Below are 24,251 nucleotides of genomic sequence, written 5' to 3'. Positions count from 1 at the left end.
AGAAAAAAAATATAATTTTAAATATTTAAAGAAAATCAAGAACATCTTTTTTAGATAAAATTTTCCACGCTATGAATTTTTTAAAAGATAGATAAATAAAATTCATGACTTGTTTTTTATGATGGAACTTGGCACACAAATCTTATATTCTTCCGAATATCAATCCCATTAAGAAATACCTAAATCAGTTTTAAAGTCATGACATGAAATATATAAGTGAAAAAATTAATGAAAATAATTTCTCATTATGAAAATAAAAAATAAAGATAATTTTACAAAAAAAACAATTGTCTAACCATGATGGAAGAAATACCTACATCACAGTATAAGGAAATAACTAATAATGTTATTACAAATTTGTAATTAACATTTGCATATGTAATTTTATTTAGTATCACAAATAAGACTTTAACGATGGAGATTTGAGATACTTTCATCGAATTGTACGAGGTTAAGTCACTTCATACATAATGTTATTGAAGATAAGACTTTATACTCGTGAAATGAGTGAGTCCACACAAATTACGAATCACATTAATAGTTTAAATATGTTGTTTTCCCAACTTTCAACAATAGATTCCAACATAATTGAAAAATGAATGTGCAAAGTTTTTGCTTCAAAGTTTATTTAATATGATGAACTCGTCATCAACATAATAAATTACAACATTGATGAACACTTTAAGGATGTTGTTGGAGCAATTATGAAAAAAGAATCCAGGAGGACAAACAAAGTAGATATGATGGAAAATTTAAAGCAAGCACATGTTTTGGTGATGGTGAGAGGTAGATTAACAAAATGTGGATCTAGTGGGAGCCAAACACTTATAAATCAAATTCTCAAAGTAAGAAACATCTCAAATGTTATTATTATGGCAGGAGAGCAGATGTCAAGAAATATTTTTGGCATAAGAAGAATGGAGGAAATAACTCAAAAGCATCAACCACACAAGGTTGTATGGTAAGTACGTCGGAGGACGAAGATACTACAGTGAATGAAACACTAATTAGATCTAGTGATGGAAGACGACTACACGATAGATGGATAATGGATTTAGGTGCAGCTTGGCACATGACTTCGAGCCGAAATTGGTTTTACACTTACGAACCCATCTCAAGTAGATATGGATTCATAGGGAATGATCATGCCTTAAAAACCATTGGGTTTAGTACCATCAAAATACAAATGCATGATGATACTATTCCCACAATTCAAGGGATATGACAAGTGAAGAACTTGAAGAAAAACTTATTGTTTATTGGGTAATTAGATTACCTTGGGTGTAAGATCCATAATGAAAGTGAAATATTAAAAGTGGTGAGACGTAATTTGGTAGTGATGGAAACATAAAATATCATGGTGAGTTTGTACATGCGTACGAAAGATACATTGCAAAAAGTTAATGTAACAATTTCATCAACAAGTAAAGAATAAGTGGTGATGATGTGACATCATAGACTTAGGCATATGTAAGAGCGAAGTCTGAAAATTATTACGAAACATAATCTCTTCCCCAAGTGCAAAAAGGTTGATTTATCTTTTTGTAAGAATAAGAAGCAACATAGATTAATGTTTGTTATAGTGACAACCAAAAGAAAACATATATTAGACTTTGTTCCTTCTCATATACGGAATCACAAATATTATCTTAAGAGGCAATTTTTTTTTTGTTAAATTGATTATTACTCCAAGAGATTATGGGTATACTTTCATTAAGAGGAAGTTAGATGCATTTCCATTGTTTAAGGAATTTAGAACACGAACTATGAAAAGAATTAAGTGTTTAGGTTATGCTGACAATGTGAATGGGTATTGCCCATGGAGTCTTACTGTCCACAAGGTCTTTGTTAGCATGAATGTAATGGTGTTGCAGATAGAAGGCTTTGAAGAAAAAAAAAATTGGTTTACATGTTGAACAAATCTCTATGCAAGACATCCAAGTGTTCATACTAAAGATTTGATTTCTTCATCATTAACATTGGTTACAATAGACTGAGTTCAGACCATTATACTTATTAGAATGAGTTTGGTGAGAATAATTTTTTCATCTTATTTTTGTATGTGGATGACATGTTGGTGGTAGGTCCCAACAAAGCTCAAATCCAATAATTGAACGCAGAGTTGGTTATGGAGTTTGATATGAAGAACTTGAGACCAACAAATAAAATTTTAGGAGTGTAGATTTACCAAAACAAAAAAGATAGGAAGATTTGACTTTCTTAAAAGAATTACTTACTGAAAATACTATGACGCTTTGATATGCAAAATTGCAAACCAATTTATGTCGCTTTTCCTATCAATTGTAAGTTATTATCAAGTACGAACCCTAAAAGTGAAACAAAGAGGTTAGAGATGTCTAAAGTACCATATGTATCACCTATGGGTAGCCTTATGTATGTTTTGATTTGTACATGACTAGACTTTGCACAAACATTAAGAGGTTAATAAGTTCATGGAAAATCTAGGTAGAAATCATTAAAATATTGTTAAAAGGATCTTTATATACATAGTGTTCTATTATTGTTTGTTGAAAATCTTATTTGTTTTTTTAAAGGTTGAATCAACTTCTTTTTTGTATGATTTTCATATTAAATTAATCAAAATATATTAAAATTATATTTTTATTTATATTTTCAAACACTGAAAAGTTTTAATCTACCGCAAAAGTTATGATTTCATCTAATGATAAAATTACATTTTATTTACAAACTGTAACATCCCAAAAATACAGTAAAACCATATAATAGAATTAATTACACTTAATGATAAGTCAATTCAGTTTTATATTAAACAAGAACACGATTCATGGCTGAATGACCTTACATAGGTTCGACAAAAGTAAACTGCACAAGATAAAAGGGGAAAACATGACCGAACGACTTACAAAAGCTAAATTACCGAACGGTCAAATAACAAAAAGGAAAGTAAGTGACCGAACGGTCACTTCATACAAAATTCTAACTACAACCGAACGTACTACTGTTCGGCCTTCACTTCCACATCTACTAGGTTCGCGTCCCCCAACACTTCTTCTTCCAGCGCCTCTTCAAGTAGCGCGCTTCCATCTGCTCACATCCACACGGATGATCATTGCAAAACAAGACGGACGTACAAATGGACAACACAAGGAAACACAGGGTAAGCGTATGTAATTTAATTCAAGAAAATAACATACGATTCATACATCAATACACATATAAAGATAACAATATAATTAAAACAAAGCCTACTACTAGACCGACCGTCCGGACTGTATGAATCTGTGTAGCTACGACGTTCGTGCACCCGGGTGATGTAGTAACTGGAATTCGCATCAGCTGCCACCCGAGGTTAGTCCTATATGTCCAAAGTACCCCTAAGGACTAGGACCTCCTGCCGTTCCCACACATGACATACCCCCTCTACGTGAAGACGAGTATTCACGGAACATCAGGATGAATCGACAGCTTAACATTGCCACAGTCCACTATCTGATTTCAGATCCTCGTTTCATGACACCTGGCGTCAGCAGAGGGGATTTGAGTGCGTTTTAAATGAGTCTGAGCAGGATTTTGGGATACATTTAATGAGATTAAACAGGTGGGGTTTGGGTGGGTTTTCCGAGGCCTGACACAAACTCACAATTTAAATTAAATATTAAAATTAAGTTTGTATGATATAAAATATTTAGACTTGATTTTGATTTTATATTTATAAAAATAGAGAGAAAGAAACATAAGAATAAATTGAAAGATACTCTTCAATCGCCTTTGTTTCAAAGGATGTATGTAACTTTCGAAGATGAAATTTCGTCATTCTTTTTTATAAAATTGAAAACACTTAGCTCATTATAATTTTCTAATTTTATCCATAATTATTACTGTAATTAAATGATAAAAAATTCTTATGTGGTGTATGTTTTGAATATAAATTTTTCAAATTTTTTTTATGTCTAACTTCAATTATTATATATTGTTTTCGAGATATATTGTTAAGTCAACAATCCAATGCTTGGTTAGTCATTTAAAGTTTGAAGATTATTCTGAAGTTCAAGTACTAGGTCTATCAGTTTGTTCAAACCATTTTAAGAATGTTTGCAACCGTTAGAAAGTAATAGCCTAGTAAATGTATATTACCTATCTTTTTATCTCAAACTTGTATTTAATGGTTTCAGAGTGAACTTTTGATCAACACCGACCTAATTACGATCAAATCGTGAATAATCACACTTTATTTTTAAGTTGATCAATATTAAAATTAATTATGTTCATGGATTGATCTTACCGGTAGTTCATTATATGATTCAAGTAATAATTAATCGGGTCTATGACTAACTGAATAATCATACAATACATATACAATCTCATTAATTTAATATTAATACAATCTCTTCCATACTTATTTTTACCAATTTATAATTTAAATAATTATGTATTATAATTTTTTAGTTGAGAATATTTTGTTTAAGTCAAAATATGGATGATTTTATTTTATTTTATATAAAATCACACAAAACAATATTGGTCTATTTGTGAATGATTTTGTGGAGGGACGCCTGTTATTATTTTTAAGACCATTTATGTAATATATTTAAAAAATAATATTTAACTTTTGCAAATAGTTTTTATTAGGTAGCATATAATCTTCTCTCTCTCACCTTTTGAAGAGGACAAACTTAGAAAACAATGTTTCTTAACAATTAAAAGTTGAAAGAACAATGTAGAAACTTACAAAACAATGTTTGTTAACAAGTACTAGAAGAAGGTACAATGAACATTTATATAACGTGGGGCATTTTGGTCCTTACAATGTTTGTGTTGGGAATAACTTCCCATTGTTATTTAAACAAAAGGTATTTTAAAAGTTATTTAAATATTATTAACATAATTAAAAATGCAATGTATTTTGTTTTTTTAAACTAGGAACTTCTTTGCCCATACACGTTTTTAATATAAATTTTTCATTTGGGGTTCAAACTTTTATTTACATAAAAATAAACATATGCATAAATAAAATGATTACGTTGTGAATTATATATAAAAAAGACATTTTAATGACTTTCATTACCGCAGACACTATATTAAAAGTGTATTCTCAAAAAGTTATTAATCTTCAAATGATGCATTCATGTTAAAAAAAATAGGGAAAAAAAATTACATGGTAACAATTTAAAAATTTTAATTTTGTGAAATAGTTATTTCTAAAAATGGAAGCGTTTCATTTTTCAGTTTATTCAAATAGTATTTAAAACTCACCCTTTCACACAATATTCAGAATTTACCTTTTAATACCAAGTATTTAAAAATATAATTAATAATTCTCATGTAATTATACTTTTAGTTAAGAAAGAATCTGATACTACACGTAAAAGTGAAGAGAATATAAATTCTAAATTAATTAATATTAATAAGTTTTAAATTTCTTAATCTATTAGATATTAAAAAAAATCAAATTTACAATATATATAAACTGAAAATTAAGAATTTTATGAGATTAGGTTGTACTCTAATTAAATTGGATAATTATTATAATAAGATATAACATTTTAGTGTGTTTTCAATCAAAAAATTAAGCTAATAATTTTATCATAACCAGTAAAAATACGTGTAATAGTAACTTTAAAGTTATAAACTTTTTATAAAAAATTTAAAATATTTTTTGTAATAATAATTTTGAAAAGCTGGGAAAGAAATTTTGTTGATAATGTAAAATGATCATATTCACTTTTAAATCATTCAGCATTTGTGGTACTTTAAGGTGAAGAATTCAGTAGAGAAGTTGTACACTTATCAATTAAAGTTAAATAATAATTTTAATTTATAAATAATAAAATAATTAATACAAAAAAATGTGAAAAATATAAAAGAACATATAATTTATACAATGATAATAACTATTATTAAGATATATTTTGATACACTTCATTAATTACACTTTTTTGTGTGTGTGTTTTAATACAATATAAAATGTTAGTTATACAAATTGGAAACATAATATGATTAAGTAAATTAATTGATATTTGATTATCATACTAGATTAAGAAAATAATTTAAAACTTTTACAAAAAATTAATTCTAAATTAACTCACACAATTATTACCAAACTGTTCCCTTTATATATTAAAAATTTGTAAAATATATATTTAGTTAATTAAATTTGAGGGATAAATAGTTAAAGGTATATATGAATATAACATTTACTCTTAATATTTTCGTATTTATATATGTAACTTTTTTTTATCATACAAATAAATACATTATTAACACCAGTAAAAATGCATGCACCTAATATATGTATATTTTATGATAACAAAAGGTGAAAAAATTATATTACTATAATTATAAAAATAAATATAAATAATTTTTATAATTTTATTATAGACAATTATTTTAGTTTAGAACAATAATTAAATTTAAAAAATTTATCAAATAAAATATATCAATTTTATAAAATTGTAACTTAAAAGTTAAATTTGTCAAAATAATTATTTTAAATTAAAAAACAGTTTTTTTTTTAAAATTAAGAATGAAAAACAAATATGTACCCAAAAATATATATTTTTATATAATAAAATTGTCTAAATCTTATAAAAATAGACATCGATTGTTTTTGCATTTATAATGATTTTTTAATTAATTAATGTAATTAATAATTATAAGATTCATTTTTTCCATCAAATTAAAATGATTTTAATAAGTATAAAACAAAAAGATACAAAATATAAACAGATTAAATATGATTTCAGTAAATGGATTAAATATGTTTTAGTAACTAAAGAAATGTAATTTGTGTATGTTAAATTTTTTTAATACATTTTGATTTTTAAACTTTGAAAATTAATAAATATAATTATTTTAATTTAATTAAGTCAATTTTTTTATTGTGTTAAATGCATTTTATCTTAGAATGAGTTATTTATACAATTTAATATATTCTTAATTTAATATTAGTTAAAAAACACGTGTGATACCTCAAAACAATTTAACGTAATTAGATTAAAAAAATTATATTAATTCACTTCTAAAATTTAACTAATTAGATCAAATATAAAATTTTCATATATTAACTAATTCAAGTTTAATGACTAAAATCATCATTAACCCAATATAAACTATTTAAATCAATTTAGTTTGCATACATTGTTGTTTTCCGTTTTAATGCTATTTAACTAAAATATTAGATTAAAGAACATAATTTGAAATATTCAATAAATTGAAAAGAAAGAAAAAACAAAACTCATAAATTGTACTATAAATATAAATATAAAACAAATAAAAATTTGCAATTCTAGTACAGTTTGAAATATTCTGAATTAAGATTGTGTCCATCTTAATATGACTTCTATTAAAACTGAGATAAATTTATCATATCTTAATTTGATTTAAACTTAAAATATATTGAATTAAAATTGTGTTACACTAATACAACTTTAACTTAAAAATACTTTATTACCATAATTTATTCAAAAAAAATCATACTAAACTTAAATTTCATATATTTTTTTAAAACGATTATTTTGGTAATTTAAAAAATAAAAAATCACCATTCTTAAAGATGATAAAATTCAACCGCGAGTCAAGCAAAAACCAAACAAGATGATCACGTTGATAGTTAAAACATGTTTGATTGAAATGAGTGAGAATCAGACATTTTTACCTTAAAACTTGTTTTATGCGACGTTACGCAACTCATAGCCCATTTGTCCACGCAACATGACACTTTGTTATCTCTTTCTTTCACCAAACAAACTCTACACTGAACAGTATATAATATAGACTCTTCTCTCTCTCCCTCTCTGTCTTCTACTATAGTTTTTCCTTTCTTCTCCATTGCTACCTTTCTTCCTTCTCACCAATTCCAATGGATTTTTCTTCTACTTCGATCTCTCACTTCAGAGTCTCTGCGAATTCGTTCCTCTCTCAATACGAACCGCTTGCTCTGCTTATCGTTCCACTGCTTTGTCTCCTTCTCGCTCACTCGCTTCACTCCTTCTCACGCCTCCTATCCGAGAACGGACTCAAAGCCACCCTCCTAGGGTTTATAATGAACGCCGTCAAGTACAAAACACCACTCCATGCAATGCTATATCTCACCAATTAACTTTAATATTAATATTCACGCGTATATATATGTCAATTACTCGTTTCCATATGGTTTTAATTAATCTAATAGGTGATCCGTGTTTCAATTGGCAGATTGGTTCCTGGCGTGAAGGGATACATAGATGCCGAAAAACAGAAGGTTTGGTTCTGTATGATTCTATTGAATTAGATTCGATTGGGCTTTGGTGTTGTTTTTGTCTTGTGTAAGGAGTCAACTTCGCATGTGCGCTCTGTTTGGAGCTCTGGTTTTGTTTTTTGTGATTTTAGTGGCAATGAGTTTAGTTTCATTGGACGTTTTTCACTTTGCATAATCCTTTATTAGATTAGTGGTTAGTTCAATTTTTGTGGTTTTGAGATTGCGAAACTTTTCGAGGTTGGAGAATTTCGTATCAGTCCATGCCACTTTGACTACGAGGCCCGTTTGGGTGGATGTGTTATCTAGAATTGATTTATTATATTACAATGACTAAGTGGAAGAGAAAAGTGGTAAGCTTAGACACATAAGATTATAATTACCGAAACTGAGTTTTTAAAAGGATTCGATGCTTTTCACTCCATATCTCCATGCGATGAAATATCACTGCAGAATTAGGTATGACATATTTTATGCACTTTTAGTTTGGTATCCTCTTAAATTTGGGATTGAAATGGTTTTTCATAAGAACTTTGTTGCCTTTACCTTCATTCTTAGGGTCAGTTTGGTATGGGGGTAAAAATGGTGATAAACAAGTTCGTGAATATGCTTCATTAACAAAATTGTATTGAGAACTAATGAGTGGGTTTATGTGCATGAGGTAAAGAAACCGCTTGGGTTTCTCCAATGTTATCCAAACACAGATTCAATTTGTGCCACCTCAAGTGGTACATGTATACTTTGGTTTTAAAAAATTACTGCTTTTTTAAACCATGGATCATCATCATCATCATCGGTAACTGATTTACTTATTAATCTGGTCATTGAACTCAGGTTGTGGATAAGTTGCAATCTGATAGCAAATCTAAAAGAGAAGGGTGGAATACTGAGTTGCCAAGCGCAGGATTAGGGACGTCTGTCCTTGATAAAATGAGAGAGGAAAAAAATAATGATCCGGTCTGGCAAGGCAAATGCTCCGGTACAGTGTATGTTAGTAATTTTGGTAAAATGTTAAATTCTGAGCAATTTGTTCTTGGGATGCCCTGGTACAGTGTATGTTCGTAATACTTAGACTGGCGAGTACTGTATTTTTTTAATGTATTTATTGTTTATTTCTTGCAGCTACATTGGAGGGAGTGAATCCGATGGACATTTCTCTGTGATAAACGAGGCATGTTCAATGTTAGTGACACTACAGCGTTTTCAGCTGTATTTTATGTTTGTGTTAATATGATTGTTTAATACTCTGTTTGACAATTACTATCTACTTTGTATATTCTTCTAGATAGATGGATTTTTACATAGATTAGTGGTTTTGTAACTGATTAAAGTTTCTGTATACCTACTCCAAAGTACCTTAGTTTATTTGCTTTAGGAGCTGGGAGCATTATCAGTTTATGTATTTTTTTTCCTTAACGTCAATCTTGCTTCTGACTCAGATCTGGGCACTGTAGGAAGCTTCCTTATTGTTTGAAGTTGAAAATATTTAAAGCATGCTTTTGGTTAAGTCTTCCAGTTTTGCAAATCAGCACTGAGCATGATTCCTGTTTGCTACTCAGATCATTACATGATTACATCATAATCTGGACTAGTTCAATAGATTTCTGAGTCTCATATACAAGTTTCAAAATAATTTAGAATTTGTGATATTCTTTAAGGTTATAGTCATGCCCATTAGCTTGGTTGCTGATATAGCTATATGCATGCATTGAACAATTCATATTAATGAGATTTCAGGTTTGCACATACCAATCCCCTGCATTTGGATGTATTCAAGAGTGTTGCACGCTTTGAAGCAGAAGTGGTTGCAATGACAGCGGCACTTCTTGGAAGTAAGGAAAATAGTTCTGGAGGACAAATATGTGGCAACATGACATCAGGCGGGACTGAAAGTATACTATTAGCTGTGAAAACATCTCGTGACTATATGAAATCTAAAAAAGGAATTACAAGACCTGAAATGTATGTCACCAATAATGCATTATTATATACTTGGTAAATTATCATTTTTAATATATTTTTAAACTACCAAATTATAGGATTATTCCCTTGTCTGGACACTCAGCATATGACAAGGCTGCACAGTATTTTAATATCAAACTATGGCGTGTACCAGTTGACAAGAATTTTCAAGCGGATGTGAAAGCGATTCGACGTCATATTAACAAAAATACCATCCTGGTATGAAGGTTACTTTTCCTTATTCTAAAGATTCAGAATTTTTGCTACTGGATTTGTTAAGGTACACAACCTGCTAATATATTCAATTCTTACTGCCAAATGAACTGACTATCATGATAAATCAGATTGTTGGATCTGCTCCTGGGTTTCCTCATGGAATAATTGACCCCATCGAAGTAAGTTTTTTCATCTAATGCTGAAAAAGAATATATATTCAACTTTCTTGCTCAATTACAAAATGCATATAATTTGCCTATTTCTTCCGTAGGAACTTGGTCGTCTGGCATCAAGCTTTGGTATTTGTTTCCATGTGGATCTTTGCCTTGGTGGCTTTGTATTACCATTTGCTCGTGAGCTTGGGTATAGTTGGCATGACCTATTTTATATCACTGAACCATCATTCAGTGTTGTTGTCTGTTACCTTTGCTTTTATATTCACCTTGTCATTGTTTTAGGTATTATATACTTTCCTTCTTGAATCAGATCTTTGGCACAGAATCCATCAATTTATTAGGCCTTTTCTTCTTTCTTTGATAATACACTCCACCACCCTGCCCATCCCCCCTCCCCCAACCCCAACCCCAACCCCATCCCTCCCGCCCAACAAATAAACGACTCTTTCCTATTTTTCTTTATTTTGCAGCTGCAAGTCTCATTGTTTTTGGATTATGTTTTAGCGTAGTATTCTCTTCTTCAACTTCCCTTGGGCCTGGGTTAATTTTTTTATGATTATATTAATGTATAACACTTCCAATCACCCTACCCACACAGAATGGGGAAAGTGGCTCTGTTATGTTGAAAATTATATGTAGCACTTGTTGCAACTTCTTTTCAGTACTAATGTAAGTGACTCATGTTCAATCTATTCTTTCCCAGGTACCCCATTCCACCTTTTGATTTCTCTGTTAAAGGAGTTTCTTCAATATCAGTGGATGTACATAAATATGGTTTAGCTCCCAAAGGAACAAGTATAGTTCTTTATAGAAACCATGAAATCAGAAAGGTAAGGCAATGATTTACTCAAAAATGCTTAGGGCAGTAACTGAAATTATTTGTAGTCTTTTTAGTTTATACCTGAACTATAAACTGGTTATTCAATATTTTTACTGTTAACTTGTGCAACTTTTTGGAAACATCTCACAGAATATGACACCTCCTAATGTTCGGAAAGTGTACTTTATTTCAAACTTTTTTTTCTCTTTCCTTGAGTTGGTATCCATCAATACTATGAAAAAAGAAATTAGCGTATCATATTTGGTTATCGGTGTTTCTACCTCAAACTCAAGTTTTTTTCTAGTAAAAGGGTCATTTGACAGACGATATGTTGCATCATAGAATCTGACTTATCATTTCTCTTGGCTCTTGGTCATAGCATGGTGGACATCATAAGCCAAATGATCTCATTTCAAGAGTTCTATCTCTTTCTCTTCCTTAGGAAATCATGAAGAGTTGGTAGATGAAACATTTTTGCATTTCTTCTTACTTAAGGATATTGGAGAAAAAAACTTTATTTTTCTGAATACAATTATAGAGACAGGGGTTAGAAGACGAATTATATAACAGGGCAAGCCCTTTGGCTCATGAACATTAAAGTAGTTACCAATTAACTGAAATTCAAGTACATCATTTTTCATATGGATATTCCTTAAAATCACCCCTCTCGAGTCATAGTGCATCATCTCATGTCCAATTCTTAAAATTTTAATAGAATCAAAACTATTTCAAGTTTACAGCCCCTATGAACATATGAAATTTCATTGATAGGAAAGCGTATAATTGCGTTGTTTGTGTGGGACAGTTCTCTGATTTTGTGATGAGAAAACTATTTAAAAAAAGTGTAAACCATCTTATTTTTGCAACGTAAAGTAGCTATTTAACCATGTGGGTTTGGCTCATGGCTGTTTTCGTGGGAGTTTCTATTCTAGTAATTAAAGAGACTATGTGCTAAGGTAAACGCAGCACGTTCTATAGGTTTTTGTTTTCCCTGTGTCTCTAGTTGTATGGATAACTTCCTCTCCCCTTTGTTGTATTTTCCACTTTTCTATCTAATAACATTTTTTTTTTCTATTAAAAAAGAAAGTCGCTATAAATATATCCTAATTCTCTTCTATCTATCTGTATTTCTCTTATATCGATTACCTTCTCTACAACATGCCTTTCTATTATTGGAAAATTGGTTGCTGATTTACTTGCAGCTGATTACTAATGTATTTTCTTTGTCTTCTGGATTCTACAGCATCAATTTGTTGCCGGTAAGTTACTATTTGATTCTGATTAATGTTATGTATTCGGCAATTGGGGTTTTATTTTTATAATGTGCTTGTGCATGTGTACAACCTACAAGGAAAGGGAAAGATGATAGATGGTGACATAAACTTTAGACAAGAGCTAGTCTTCAATATTTTTGTCATAGATAGTATAGTCATTTATCTTTCTGGGGAAATCTTTTTGTCTCTTGGAATAACTCCCTTACTGTTTTCTTACCAATTATTGTCAAATTGTCAACCTCACAGTTACCGAGTGGTCTGGTGGGTTGTATGTGTCTCCAACCACAGCTGGAAGCAGGCCTGGAAGTCTAATTGCGGGTGCGTGGGCAGCAATGATTTCTCTAGGGAAAGAAGGTTAATGTCCACAACCTCTCTGTTCTGCTTCGACATAATAATTTGATTTCCCTTTCTGCTAACTCTGATCCACACAAATGTATGATGTACGGAAAAATTCTGGTGTGTTATGTTCTTCAGGTTACTTGAAAAATACAAAAGCAATTATGGAAGGCTCAATAAGAATACAGAAAGGGTGAGATACTGCTTCTCTTTCTTTCTGTATGTACTCTAATGTTGTGCCTTTTATATAAGTTTTGAATGTAATGATTGTGTTATATCTGCAGCATAGAGGAGATTGCTGAGTTGTTTATTGTTGGAAACCCTGACATGACAATCGTGGCTTTTGGTTCAGATGTTGTGGATATATTTGAAGTCAATGATGTTATGTCATCCAAAGGGTGGCATTTGAATGCATTACAGAGACCCAACAGGTTAGGGGCTTTAAAATTGGGGTGAAGTGTTGAAATTTTTTTAAGGGGATGAACTGGAAAGATTGAATACCTCAGAAGTATGAGTTATTTATACAAGATATCTGACACCACTTCTGTCATAAAACTTTTAAGGTTTAAATTTTGTAGATCTTGTTTTTCTTATATACTACCTAACTTTTTCATTTATATTAAATGTGAGACTTTTAACTCTAACTTGGATTCTTAATATAGAGTGGAAGCACTACCTATAATTTCATCATTAAATTGCAAGTACATTGTGTCTTTTTGAAGAAACTGAAAAAAAATTTCCTGTGTTTGAATCAGCATCCATATATGTGTTACACTACAACATGTGCCAATTGTTGAAGACTTTCTGAATGATTTGAAGGAATCTGTGAAAACTGTAAGCTGCTTACTTATATGGAATCCCATAATAAATGAATCATTTATTACATTTATATGAAATTTAAGATATTCTCTCCGGGACACCAGCAGCAGAGGGTGGTTGCAGAGAACAGGATGACAGTTGATTTAACAGTTCAGTGGCTGATAATACAACACATTCAGTATGATTTGTATTTTCTGTTTTACTCTTTTCTTCCTTTCCAATTTCAGGTGAAAGCAAATCCAGGTCCAATAAGTGGAGGCCTGGCACCTATATATGGCGCCGCAGGGAAGATGCCAGATAGAGGCATGGTCCAGGAATTGCTGGTAGATTATATGGACGGTACCTGCTAATGCCATTCAACATTTGTTTCAGATTTTTCAGGCAACATCTACTGTAGTGGACCTTAATAATATCCATTTTATCGTCTATTCTTTTCCTATTTATCATAGATTTAAACGCTGAATTTAAATGAAAATAAAACAAGGCCCTTTTGTTTGTTATTGGAACATCTGTTTCAAGTTCTGTATTTATATTTTTGAAAGTGTAATTCCCAGGAATGTTGAAACCAGAAAATTATTCCAAAGCCTAATTTTTCAAGTTCTCATTTTTCTTATTTTGGTGAAAGTAAAAAGTTTGGTGACACTGATACCTTTTAACACCGTGTCATTTGAGCATATTATCCTTTTTGGCAATCTTGCTTTTGACTTTGACATTAGAGACACTGATATTATCTGAGCAAGTCATGTGGAAGAACAAAAAATAATAATGCACATGTGAGTGATTGATGCTACAGAAACAAAATGTAAGTGTGTGTGATTGGTAATCATTGTTAAAATGTGTTATAGTTACTTTTTTAATTATGAACAAGTTAATAGTGTAATTGGAAATGATTTTGAGATTTAAGGACCTCGTAAATCCTTGTCTCTTTATCAACAATAGAAGGTGTTGGTCGCTTAACCTATTTTAGTTAAACTTAAACTAAACTTGTGTTTATAGTGATAATTGAAAGTGAACGAATGAAAAAAGAGAGGACTAAATAGAGAGTGTAAAAATTAAGATTGTTTTCACAAATAAAAATAGAATAAAAATGAGTAAAAATAAGATAGAGATAAAGTGAACATTTCGTAAGTTTATAATTGATTTTATGAAGGTAAAAAATAATTAAGTTTTTTTTTATGAAATGTTCAAATTGCCCTTTGAGTCATATTTAAAAATTACTTTTTATTATTTATATTTTGTTTACCTACTAACATTATACTCTTATCACCTGAGTAATTTTTGGACAAATTGTAATTTAAAAATTGTCAATTTACCTTTGAAGTCCTTCAAGTACTATCATTCCTGTAAATCACTTTTTTTAGCTAAACCAAACTAATGCTTATATAATGTAAATTGACACATTTGATTTGGCATTGAATGAAACTAGAAAAACAAAGAAGGCACAAAAAGAAAGAAAAATATAATTAATAACAAGACAATGAGTTCAATCATAATTAGGATTAACACCAATTCTATTTTGTTACTTGTTCTCGTTTTCATTGTGAGGTATCTTTATCAATTTTTTCAAGCACGCCTTCTAATAATTTGAGCTGATTTGTCAATTCAAACAGGCTTTACACTTCTTAGACCTAGCCACAAAAAAAAATGAGTGAACCATTCATTTTATCCTTAAAATATTGATTATTTTTCCCTTGAATGATCAACAACAAAAAAAACATTAAGTTATATAAATTATTTTAACATATTGTCAAAAAAGTAATTTAATTAATTGAAGTATAATAAACCAATATAGATAAAATTAAAAATTGAAAAAACATTGTGAATTTTCCTTTTTTCCAAAGGAAAATGTGTGACTCGTCTTATATGGAATAAGTTGTTTCTATTTTACAATAAAGATGTCAAGATTACAGATTAAAAAAATTAGAAAAAAACTAAATTAAGTTTAAATTCAATTTTGGCTATTATAGAAGTACTTACTCTATGATATTTTAGCACCCGCCAAATGAAAAATGCTTACTTAACTATTAAAATAATAATATTTTAAATCATTTTTATTTTACTTTTATCTTAAAATTATAAATATATACTATTATATTATTAAAGGGATTCTTAATTGATTTATCTACTAGAGATGTGAAAGTATTATTTTTCCATTATAATTTGAATAATGTAAAAGTAGAAACATTAAGTTAAATTCTTTACTTAACATATATCGATGGTATCTATGACGTGGCATTGGCATGATCGCATAATGGACATGAAACTGTGAATCTTCCAACATAACACAAAATAATGTTTTTCCTTTTAAAACAAATTTGATAAGATAAGTGACATTGGGATATTCAAATAACACTCACAGAAAAAATAGATTTTATTCTTGATTTTTAACCATTTATGTCAGTCATATAAACTAAAATATAATTATAAAAATGCCATTAATGGGAATTCGGGTTGTTATTAAGTATTTATTTTCACATTCTTATTTTAGAAAAAAAATGTTTCTTAATCTATATCTCTATACCTTACCTAATTAATTGGTATCCTTCGAAATAGTTTATTTAAACAAAAATATAAGTTATATACTAATTATAAAGATGAATCAGTGCATTTGTCAACCACTAAACTTGAAAACGACAACATACCATATAGTTCTAGAGGTGATCAAACAATTATTATAAGAAAATAGGATTTTCAAATCAAACTTGACGACATTAAGAATATATTATGATTTTCTGATTTGTAAATAAAAAAAATATAAATAATTTATTTAGTATAGTAAATATTGAAATTTTATTTTATTTTCACAGTAAAAGAATTGTAATTTAATATAACAATTCTAATTTTATTAATTTCATTTAAATTCAGTTAATAATTAGAATATGTAAACATGTATTTATTATTAAAATAATGAAAAAATAAATAAATTTTCTAAATTTTAAAAAATAAAAAATATAAAAACCTACTCAAAATTAATTATATATTAACATTACTTTTTAGATTAATAAATATATATTATTGTATGATTATTAAAAATCAGACAGATATTTAATTATTTTAAAGATTATAGATTTTTTATTATACAAAAATGAGTTATGTCAGATTTTATTGTACTAAAATAATATATATATATATATTAATTTTGATAATTTTTTATATTTAAAGTAATTGTTACTTGATAAGGAAAAATAAATAGCAGTGTTTAACATTTATAAAATAAAATAGATTGTGATAACTATTAAAAATTAAAGAAGATTACTTAGAAACAAAAAAAAAACACAAATAAATTAGAGTACTAAAAGATTATTATAAGATATTTTAATTGTAACAATTATAAACTAATCATGTATAAAATATAATAAATTATATATATATATATATATATATATATACTAAACTTAATTATCTGAATACATGTTTTTTATATTGAACTTCATTGTGAACATGTATTTATAATAGTATTTATGTTTTGCAGAGTCATAGAGATTATTATTGTTTACTGTTCCAGCAAGTGTATCAAATCGTTAAGTATAGTTTCCCATGAGACTCGTGTAATACTAAACAATTGTATGATTAATAATTTATTTAAACTAAAGAATAGTACATGAATCTACATTATATGTAAGAAAGTAAATGAATAAAGAAATAAAATGTGGACTTTGATAGTTGAAGGCCCTTAGAAAAGGGGAAAGGTAAGAAATAGGATGGAAGGGCATTGCTAGGGGTAAAATTCACGAGCTTCACTCTCGTGCACACACAGAATCATCTTCTCTCCATCAAACATTAACGTTAATCAACTAAAACACTTTAGTCCTAATCCCTTAGGTGAAAGAGCCTAGGTTTCCTCATCAAGCGTCAATCCCTTAGTCACTCAACAAGCAAAGCCTGCATTAAGATGTAGGGTTTAAGATAACAAACAGGTTATGTTCCATCTTTAGATACAAGTCCCCACTTGATCTCTTGTTTCAAGCCTAAGGTTCACTAGATTCTTCCCAAAATCTAACAAATCCATAAATCAAGCTATTCACGTTCCCATTTCAAGAAAATATTAAGAGTGGAAACAAAAAATTATCATTTATTGGAAGATATACATATATATAATTAAAGTATTTACACAGTATATGAGAGTTCAATGGCTACAAATGCCCCTAAAAAGTGTCAAAACATTCGTACAAAAGTGGCGCTTAATGGTAAAGTTTGTCGCTCAGCGCCTTGGAGCTAAAATACTCCCAGACCTATAGCACAAACAAACACTCAATGCTATTATTGCTCAATGCCATATCATTTGACAACAAATGAATTTTGTGATTTTAAGTGAACTTTGACCAGATCAGTTATTCAAATTGATACTTTTTTCTTAGTGCATTGATTCAAAATCGTTTTAAACATGAAGACTAGTACCAATTTGCTTAATTTCTCATATTTTAAATTCTATGCAAAACATCAAATTATCAAACTCACAAGCACACCAAAACAACTAGCTTTCCTGACATGACCAATAACTCACAAGATCCTAACTAGCGAAACTTCTCCCAACTTGGAAGATGCTCTATCTACACATAGAAATATCACAAAAACGATCAAGACATGCTACTATAATCATTGATCAATAGAGACTCGTATAGATGAATAAAAAAACGTTTTCAAATAGAAGAAGACTCACATACAACAGATAACAAACAAAAAACAAAAAAAAAAGTTGAAACTCAGCTTATACAAATAGATAAACACTCCGAATTGAAGAGTTCATTACAAGATTAATCTTACGTTCTCGATTTTTCAATAAAACGAACAAAGAGAAATAACTCTTAGATAAAAGTCAAATAAATCTAAAAAATATTTTTTACAAAAATATGTGTTAAAAATAATAAAAATCATGTGACAAAGTTTTAAACCACTGTCACTTATGTCATTAGGTCTTGTATCATATTTTTTTCTAAAATTATATTTAAGTTTTATATATAAAGTTCTCAAATCTTGCCAAATAAAATTGTATTTTAGAAATTTGAGTTTTAAACTAACTACAACAAGTATTTTCGAGATATGACTATAAGGGGGAACAACAGAAGAAGAATGAGATAGAAAAATAAAGTAAAATATGTCATCTTTTACTTTGTTCTTTTACTTATCCACTTTTACCATTGCCAGACATGTTTGAAATAATAATTCAGTTGAATAGATTTGCAATGTCCATGATTGATGTATAAAAGAAACCTAAATAATATATTTGTTAAAGATTACTTTTAATGCAACGTTTAACCAATTATTATAAAAAGAAACTAATTTATCATATGATAATTTATGATTAAATAATTACATAAAAGTGTCTCACTCTTCTAATATAACCCATTTTTTCTGATAGGAAATTCCATTACACGGTTAAGGAATTATTGTCTCTCACTGTCAAATGACAGTATTCTGATATATCTCTTAACACGGTTTGACAACTTTGGTTTGAATAAAAAAGTCTAAGTGAAGCAAATTTTGACTATTGAATTACCCATACACAGTTGTCACATGTCACAGAAACATATCAATCGTTTCATTCGAATCCTAAAGATGTAAAAGGTTGCTTAATTATTTGATCATACAGAATCATGCAGAAAGAACACTAGGGACACTGTTTTGATCTGTTTCTGTTACTCTTATTCTACTGTGCCATGACTCAATCTTGGTCTATTTGCAATACTTTGAATTCCAATAGCTACCACTGTTTCTGATAAGAAAAGATAGCCAAGTTACTGTCAACAGTTTAGGAGTTTGAATTACACCTTCTTAATCCTGATACTGTTTCTTAGTTAGATCAAATTAGTGTGAAAAAATTTGCAAAACTATACAAATTTCATAGAGGTTTATTCATTCAGATCAAGGAGTATTGAAACTTGTTTATAGGGAAGCTATTCAAGGTAAATTTGCCAAGTTTGACATTTCTCTTACTTATGGTATTAGGATCTCTCATGTTGTTACTCATGTTGTAAAAGACTTTTAATTGTCCTTTAAGGTTATTTCTGATAAAATTCTAAGTATAAATTTAAGTCTCACATTTAAACGAGAAAGTAAAACACAAACGAGAAAGTAGAACACAGTATAAGGTTTGAAGATTGATTAATTCATTATGTTAAAGTTTTGGATAAAAAATGATATCAATTTCTTATATGGTTAGACTCATATCTAATCGGTGTTTATCTCCTAAGTTAACTCTTTAGAAAGATGTTTAATACATTCTACTTTTTAATTTGCATTTTTTATAAATATTGATTAAAAATGACCTCAATAAAATAAAGTTGATCATCAATTTGCCTATAACTCTTCTGCATCTTAAGCTGGGTCCTCCCTGAAATATTTAGGGTTAGGAAAAAATATCAGATCTGAGAAAACAGAGGAATATAGGGTCCTCCCTAGAAGACTCCTAATAATTTCCACTTATTCCAAAATAGGTAACGAGTGCAAGATCTATGAATAAGCAAGCAACAAATTGAGTATTCCAAAAATAGTTAGAGTGAGAAACACCAACAAGTTGAGATTCAATGAATCATGGAGTAATAAATGTGATCTATCTCAGTAGAACTAGATTCACACACACATAAAAAAATGTCTTTACATTCAATTCATTTATTGCCACTACTCTTTCCTTCTCTCATCTAAACCAATAGAACCCTTTTTTTTCTCTTTTCTTCTTATTTTTTGTTTATCCAAGTGATACAACAGCAGTTACCAAATCATTATGTAACCATGTTGGCAGAAAGAGTCAAAGATGTGGATCAAAATTACAACAAAGAGAAAGTACATGCAACTTTCTTCTGGAAAGAGGAGTAGCTAGTGAATTTGCAGCACCATATGGCAACATTGCTAACGACACATAAAACACACCATATTCCTTCTACGGAGGGAGGGGGTCCCCTGGCCTACCATTTGGTGCAGATTTTATGAATCATGAATTTTATCATCACTGCTGCAAAAATAACACGGTGTGAATGATCGCCAAGTGTGCCAACTTGGTGTTCTACCAAACCCAACTAACATGGGAAAACTGTTTGATATGAATTTTTTCTTCTCTTTTGACGTGCCATTCTACACTGTTCATCTAATGTGCAACAACTTTGCTCAATGGACAATTAGCTTCACACACATGGCAATACTGAACATAACAACTGATATAAAAATTGTAACACATAGGGAGAGAATAATTGAAAAGGAAATAGGGAATAGGAAACATAGCATATCATTTAGAAGGGTGTAAAGTGTAACGTGTCCAGACACTTTGATGGGGCCCTGGATTCTACCATGGTCTAGACTATTCTAACTTCCTGTCTGCAGGAGAAAAGAAAAGATACACTTGTTGGTCAATTGTTTGTCAATTGTGTGCTGCTGTATAGGCATCAACCAATGATTTTGTGTTTTCCAATCACAAGAACCAATGGTTCATCATCACTGCACCACTCAAACTCAAACTCTACTAATGAGATGCACGAGGCACAAAATGTTGCACACACAAGTGGTGGTACTCACGATTGCAAAACTGTTTGATATATGGTTAATGTGTGAGTGTGTGTGCATGTTAAAGTACAAATCAGAAAGGGTGTGGCAGTTGATGCATGGCATCTTAACTCTTAACAATGGACAAAAGAATACTGATAAGTAAAATTTTCTACACCAAATCATGCAAGCCTTACTGTTAGTCGACCTTGCACATGATCAGATTAGCGTGTTTTGGACCCACTTGATTTAATGCTGAGATATAACAGCAAACAATGTTTGTAAGTATCTCTGTGTTTTTCTTGCTGCATCCTCTCTATAAGACATCACTGATTCTCACCAATATTTTATATGTTCTTTTTGAGATATCATTTAAGTACCAGAGACACTTTCTTCAATTACCTTATCTTCCCAAGTTAGGCAACCAACAATCAAGATTTTTTCCTGAATACCAAAGATGAAGGTAAGATCCACTATCAATCATTCCTTGCAGAACAAATTATTCAATGAGCTTCATCGTGTATTTTTCTGCAGTTACTAGGCTGGATGCACAGGAAATTTCGCCAGAATAGCAGTGAACCATTCAAGGACTTGGTCATTGGTAAGTCATATATATGCTGCTAGCAAGCCACTTATTCATGTTCCTACAAACATTCATTAACTATGTGATGATCATCAAGTAAAAAACCAGTGGTAGTATATATGAAAGCAAAATATGCCATACTAGATAATAGATAACTTGATTGCTGATGAGCTTGGAATAATGGAAGGTAGTTAGGGAGAATTCAAACAGTCTCTTGCATGCACATCTAACCACAAATATGTAGGGCCATGAAGACACAGCAGTAAAAGGCCTAGGTCCAACCATTTAAAGGCTATGCATAAAATTGAAATATTGTAAAAATAAATTAAATGACTGGCTAGAAATGGAAGTTGGAGCAAAAAAGGTAGACTGCATAAAACTTTAAGGTAATAACTAGTAAGGCCCCTAAAATCTCTTCTATTGTTTATTCTGTCATTTGTGAAAGACTAGCATAACATCAGAATTAGGCAGTGTAACTGAATTCTTTAATGAGATTCTACTTCATGTGTTGCCTTTCACTTACCATCTATATTCTATAAATTTTGCTTGTTTCAGGGAATTCTTGCAATTGTCTTTCAGGGCAACCACCATTTGATGATGAACAAGCCTATCCGAAACCAAACCTCGGAATCAGACTTGCCAAACATGCTCAAAAAGGCCACAATCTTAGAAACTCTTTTGCTGGTCTAGAAGCTGCAAGAGTGGATGAAGAGTATGAAGGGGAATTCTTCCCTGGTTTCCTGGCAATTGGAACTCTTGGTTCAGAACAAGTATCTGACCCATCCACACCATCCTTTCCCGTTTCTGTTGAGAGCATCACTGAAAAAGAAGATGAAGTGACTGAGAATGATCTCAAGCTTATCAATGATGAGTTAGAGAAAGTGCTGGGGGCTGAAACCAAGGATGATGTCAGCCTTGATTCTTCAAGGAGGACCAGCCATGTTAGCATTGGGAGAAGTAGCCATGTCAGCACTGGGAGAAGCAGCCATGTCAGCACTGGGAGAAGCAGCCATGTCAGCATAATAACACTCAGTGGAAAGCCAATAGAAGGCACAGAACCAAATGGAAATGGAGCTGCAATTTGTCCACTCCAGGGATATCTCTTTGGAACAGCTATTGAACTGTCTGAAACAACGGCTGCAGCAAAGAAAGAACACAGGACTTCACTTGGAGAGCTGTTCCAGAGAAGCAAATCAGCCGAGGAGAATTTCAGTGCAAAATGTGAAAAGGAGGAAAAAAGAACCGAGAAGGAACTGGACAAATCTGCCATGAACCTGATGAAAGAAAAGCTGAAAAAAAGAATGCTCCATGCTTATTCTAAAAATTCTACTTCGATAAATGGAGGGCCTATCGATTCTGCTTCTGCAGAAACAAAGCTGAATAAGGTAAGCAACTAAAAACCATGACTAACCATCTGCTCTTGTTTATCTACATACAATGAATTTATAACTATTGTGCATTACCATAATCAGCATTCTTCAGATTGAGTTTTATAGCTTTGCATTTTGATGTTCTTTTCATCTTTTTATTGCCTTAAGTAACACTTTAGTCTTGGCATGTGCCATTATTCTGGTCATGACTCCAGTTATGTTTGTGGCTTATAGATTCTCCATATGTTCCGAAAGAAAGTTCACCCCGAAAGTTCAACAGCTGCACAAAAATCTGCCAAACACCACAAGAACATGAAGAAGAAGAAAATACTCAATGATGGAGGCTACAACAAAAATGATCTGGTGCATCCAGAGGATGAAGATTCATCTGCCAACAGGGAGTACTGGATCAAAACAGATGCAGATTGTAAGCATGCAACAATTTTTCACAGCCCTTATATCTATGCATTCCAATTCAATTACAAAATTTCATGATTCACTTGATGAACATAGCATGTCTATTTTCAGTATCAATTTTGTGTGTTGCTTCTTTCACCCTGACTTAGTTTTTTTTTTTCTGTATTGCAGACTTAGTTCTAGAGCTGTGAGGAACAGTGAAGAAAATGTTGTGTATCTTTTTCTATTAGTGATAACTAATGTTGTGTTTGTACTGTGAAAACTTATATGTAAGAAACGAATAATTGAGGTAGTTTCAGTGTCTACCTCACAGTGGTCAGTGTGAAATGTAAGATTTGTCCAGTAATAATCATGAAAGATGAAAAAAAAATATAGCTATTGATTGAGTTGACACATAAATTATGAATAAATCATGATGGCAGAATCCACCGTCAAATCATGAGGGTATGCAAGTTGAGCTGCGGAAATTCGATGAATCCGTGTAGATGTAGATCGTGCGGTGGTGGAGGTAGGTGTATTGCATCCGCAATTTGAATAATATTATTGGATAAGTAACACGATCTCATCAAAAACACAGTATGCTTAGATTT

At 30.4% G+C, this 24,251-nt stretch overlaps 2 protein-coding genes across 2 annotated transcripts; both read left to right on the top strand.

The window, feature by feature from the left end:
* The first annotated feature begins 7,724 nt into the window (after positions 1-7,724).
* LOC108329499 (sphingosine-1-phosphate lyase) lies at positions 7,725-14,422 on the top strand. Its single transcript, XM_017563726.2, has 15 exons — positions 7,725-8,037; positions 8,176-8,221; positions 9,050-9,201; positions 9,338-9,397; positions 9,953-10,177; positions 10,255-10,396; positions 10,522-10,572; positions 10,665-10,756; positions 11,273-11,399; positions 12,633-12,648; positions 12,910-13,017; positions 13,138-13,192; positions 13,284-13,430; positions 13,755-13,833; positions 14,046-14,422. The coding sequence occupies exons 1-15, from the start codon at positions 7,841-7,843 to the stop codon at positions 14,166-14,168; spliced, it is 1,620 nt and encodes a 539-aa protein (XP_017419215.1). The 5' UTR covers positions 7,725-7,840; the 3' UTR covers positions 14,169-14,422.
* A 7,092-nt stretch (positions 14,423-21,514) lies between these two features.
* Positions 21,515-24,178, top strand: LOC108328670 (protein LAZY 1). The gene is made up of 6 exons (XM_017562563.2): positions 21,515-21,572; positions 21,669-21,754; positions 21,826-21,892; positions 22,430-23,259; positions 23,479-23,671; positions 23,833-24,178. The coding sequence occupies exons 2-6, from the start codon at positions 21,749-21,751 to the stop codon at positions 23,850-23,852; spliced, it is 1,116 nt and encodes a 371-aa protein (XP_017418052.1). The 5' UTR covers positions 21,515-21,572; positions 21,669-21,748; the 3' UTR covers positions 23,853-24,178.
* Positions 24,179-24,251: the final 73 nt, after the last annotated feature.

The sequence above is a fragment of the Vigna angularis genome, chromosome 2 (assembly GCF_016808095.1).
Source record: "Vigna angularis cultivar LongXiaoDou No.4 chromosome 2, ASM1680809v1, whole genome shotgun sequence".
Classification (NCBI taxonomy): Eukaryota; Viridiplantae; Streptophyta; class Magnoliopsida; order Fabales; family Fabaceae; genus Vigna; species Vigna angularis.
Note: the sequence above shows the minus strand (reverse complement) of the source record. Positions and strands in the feature narration are given on the sequence as shown.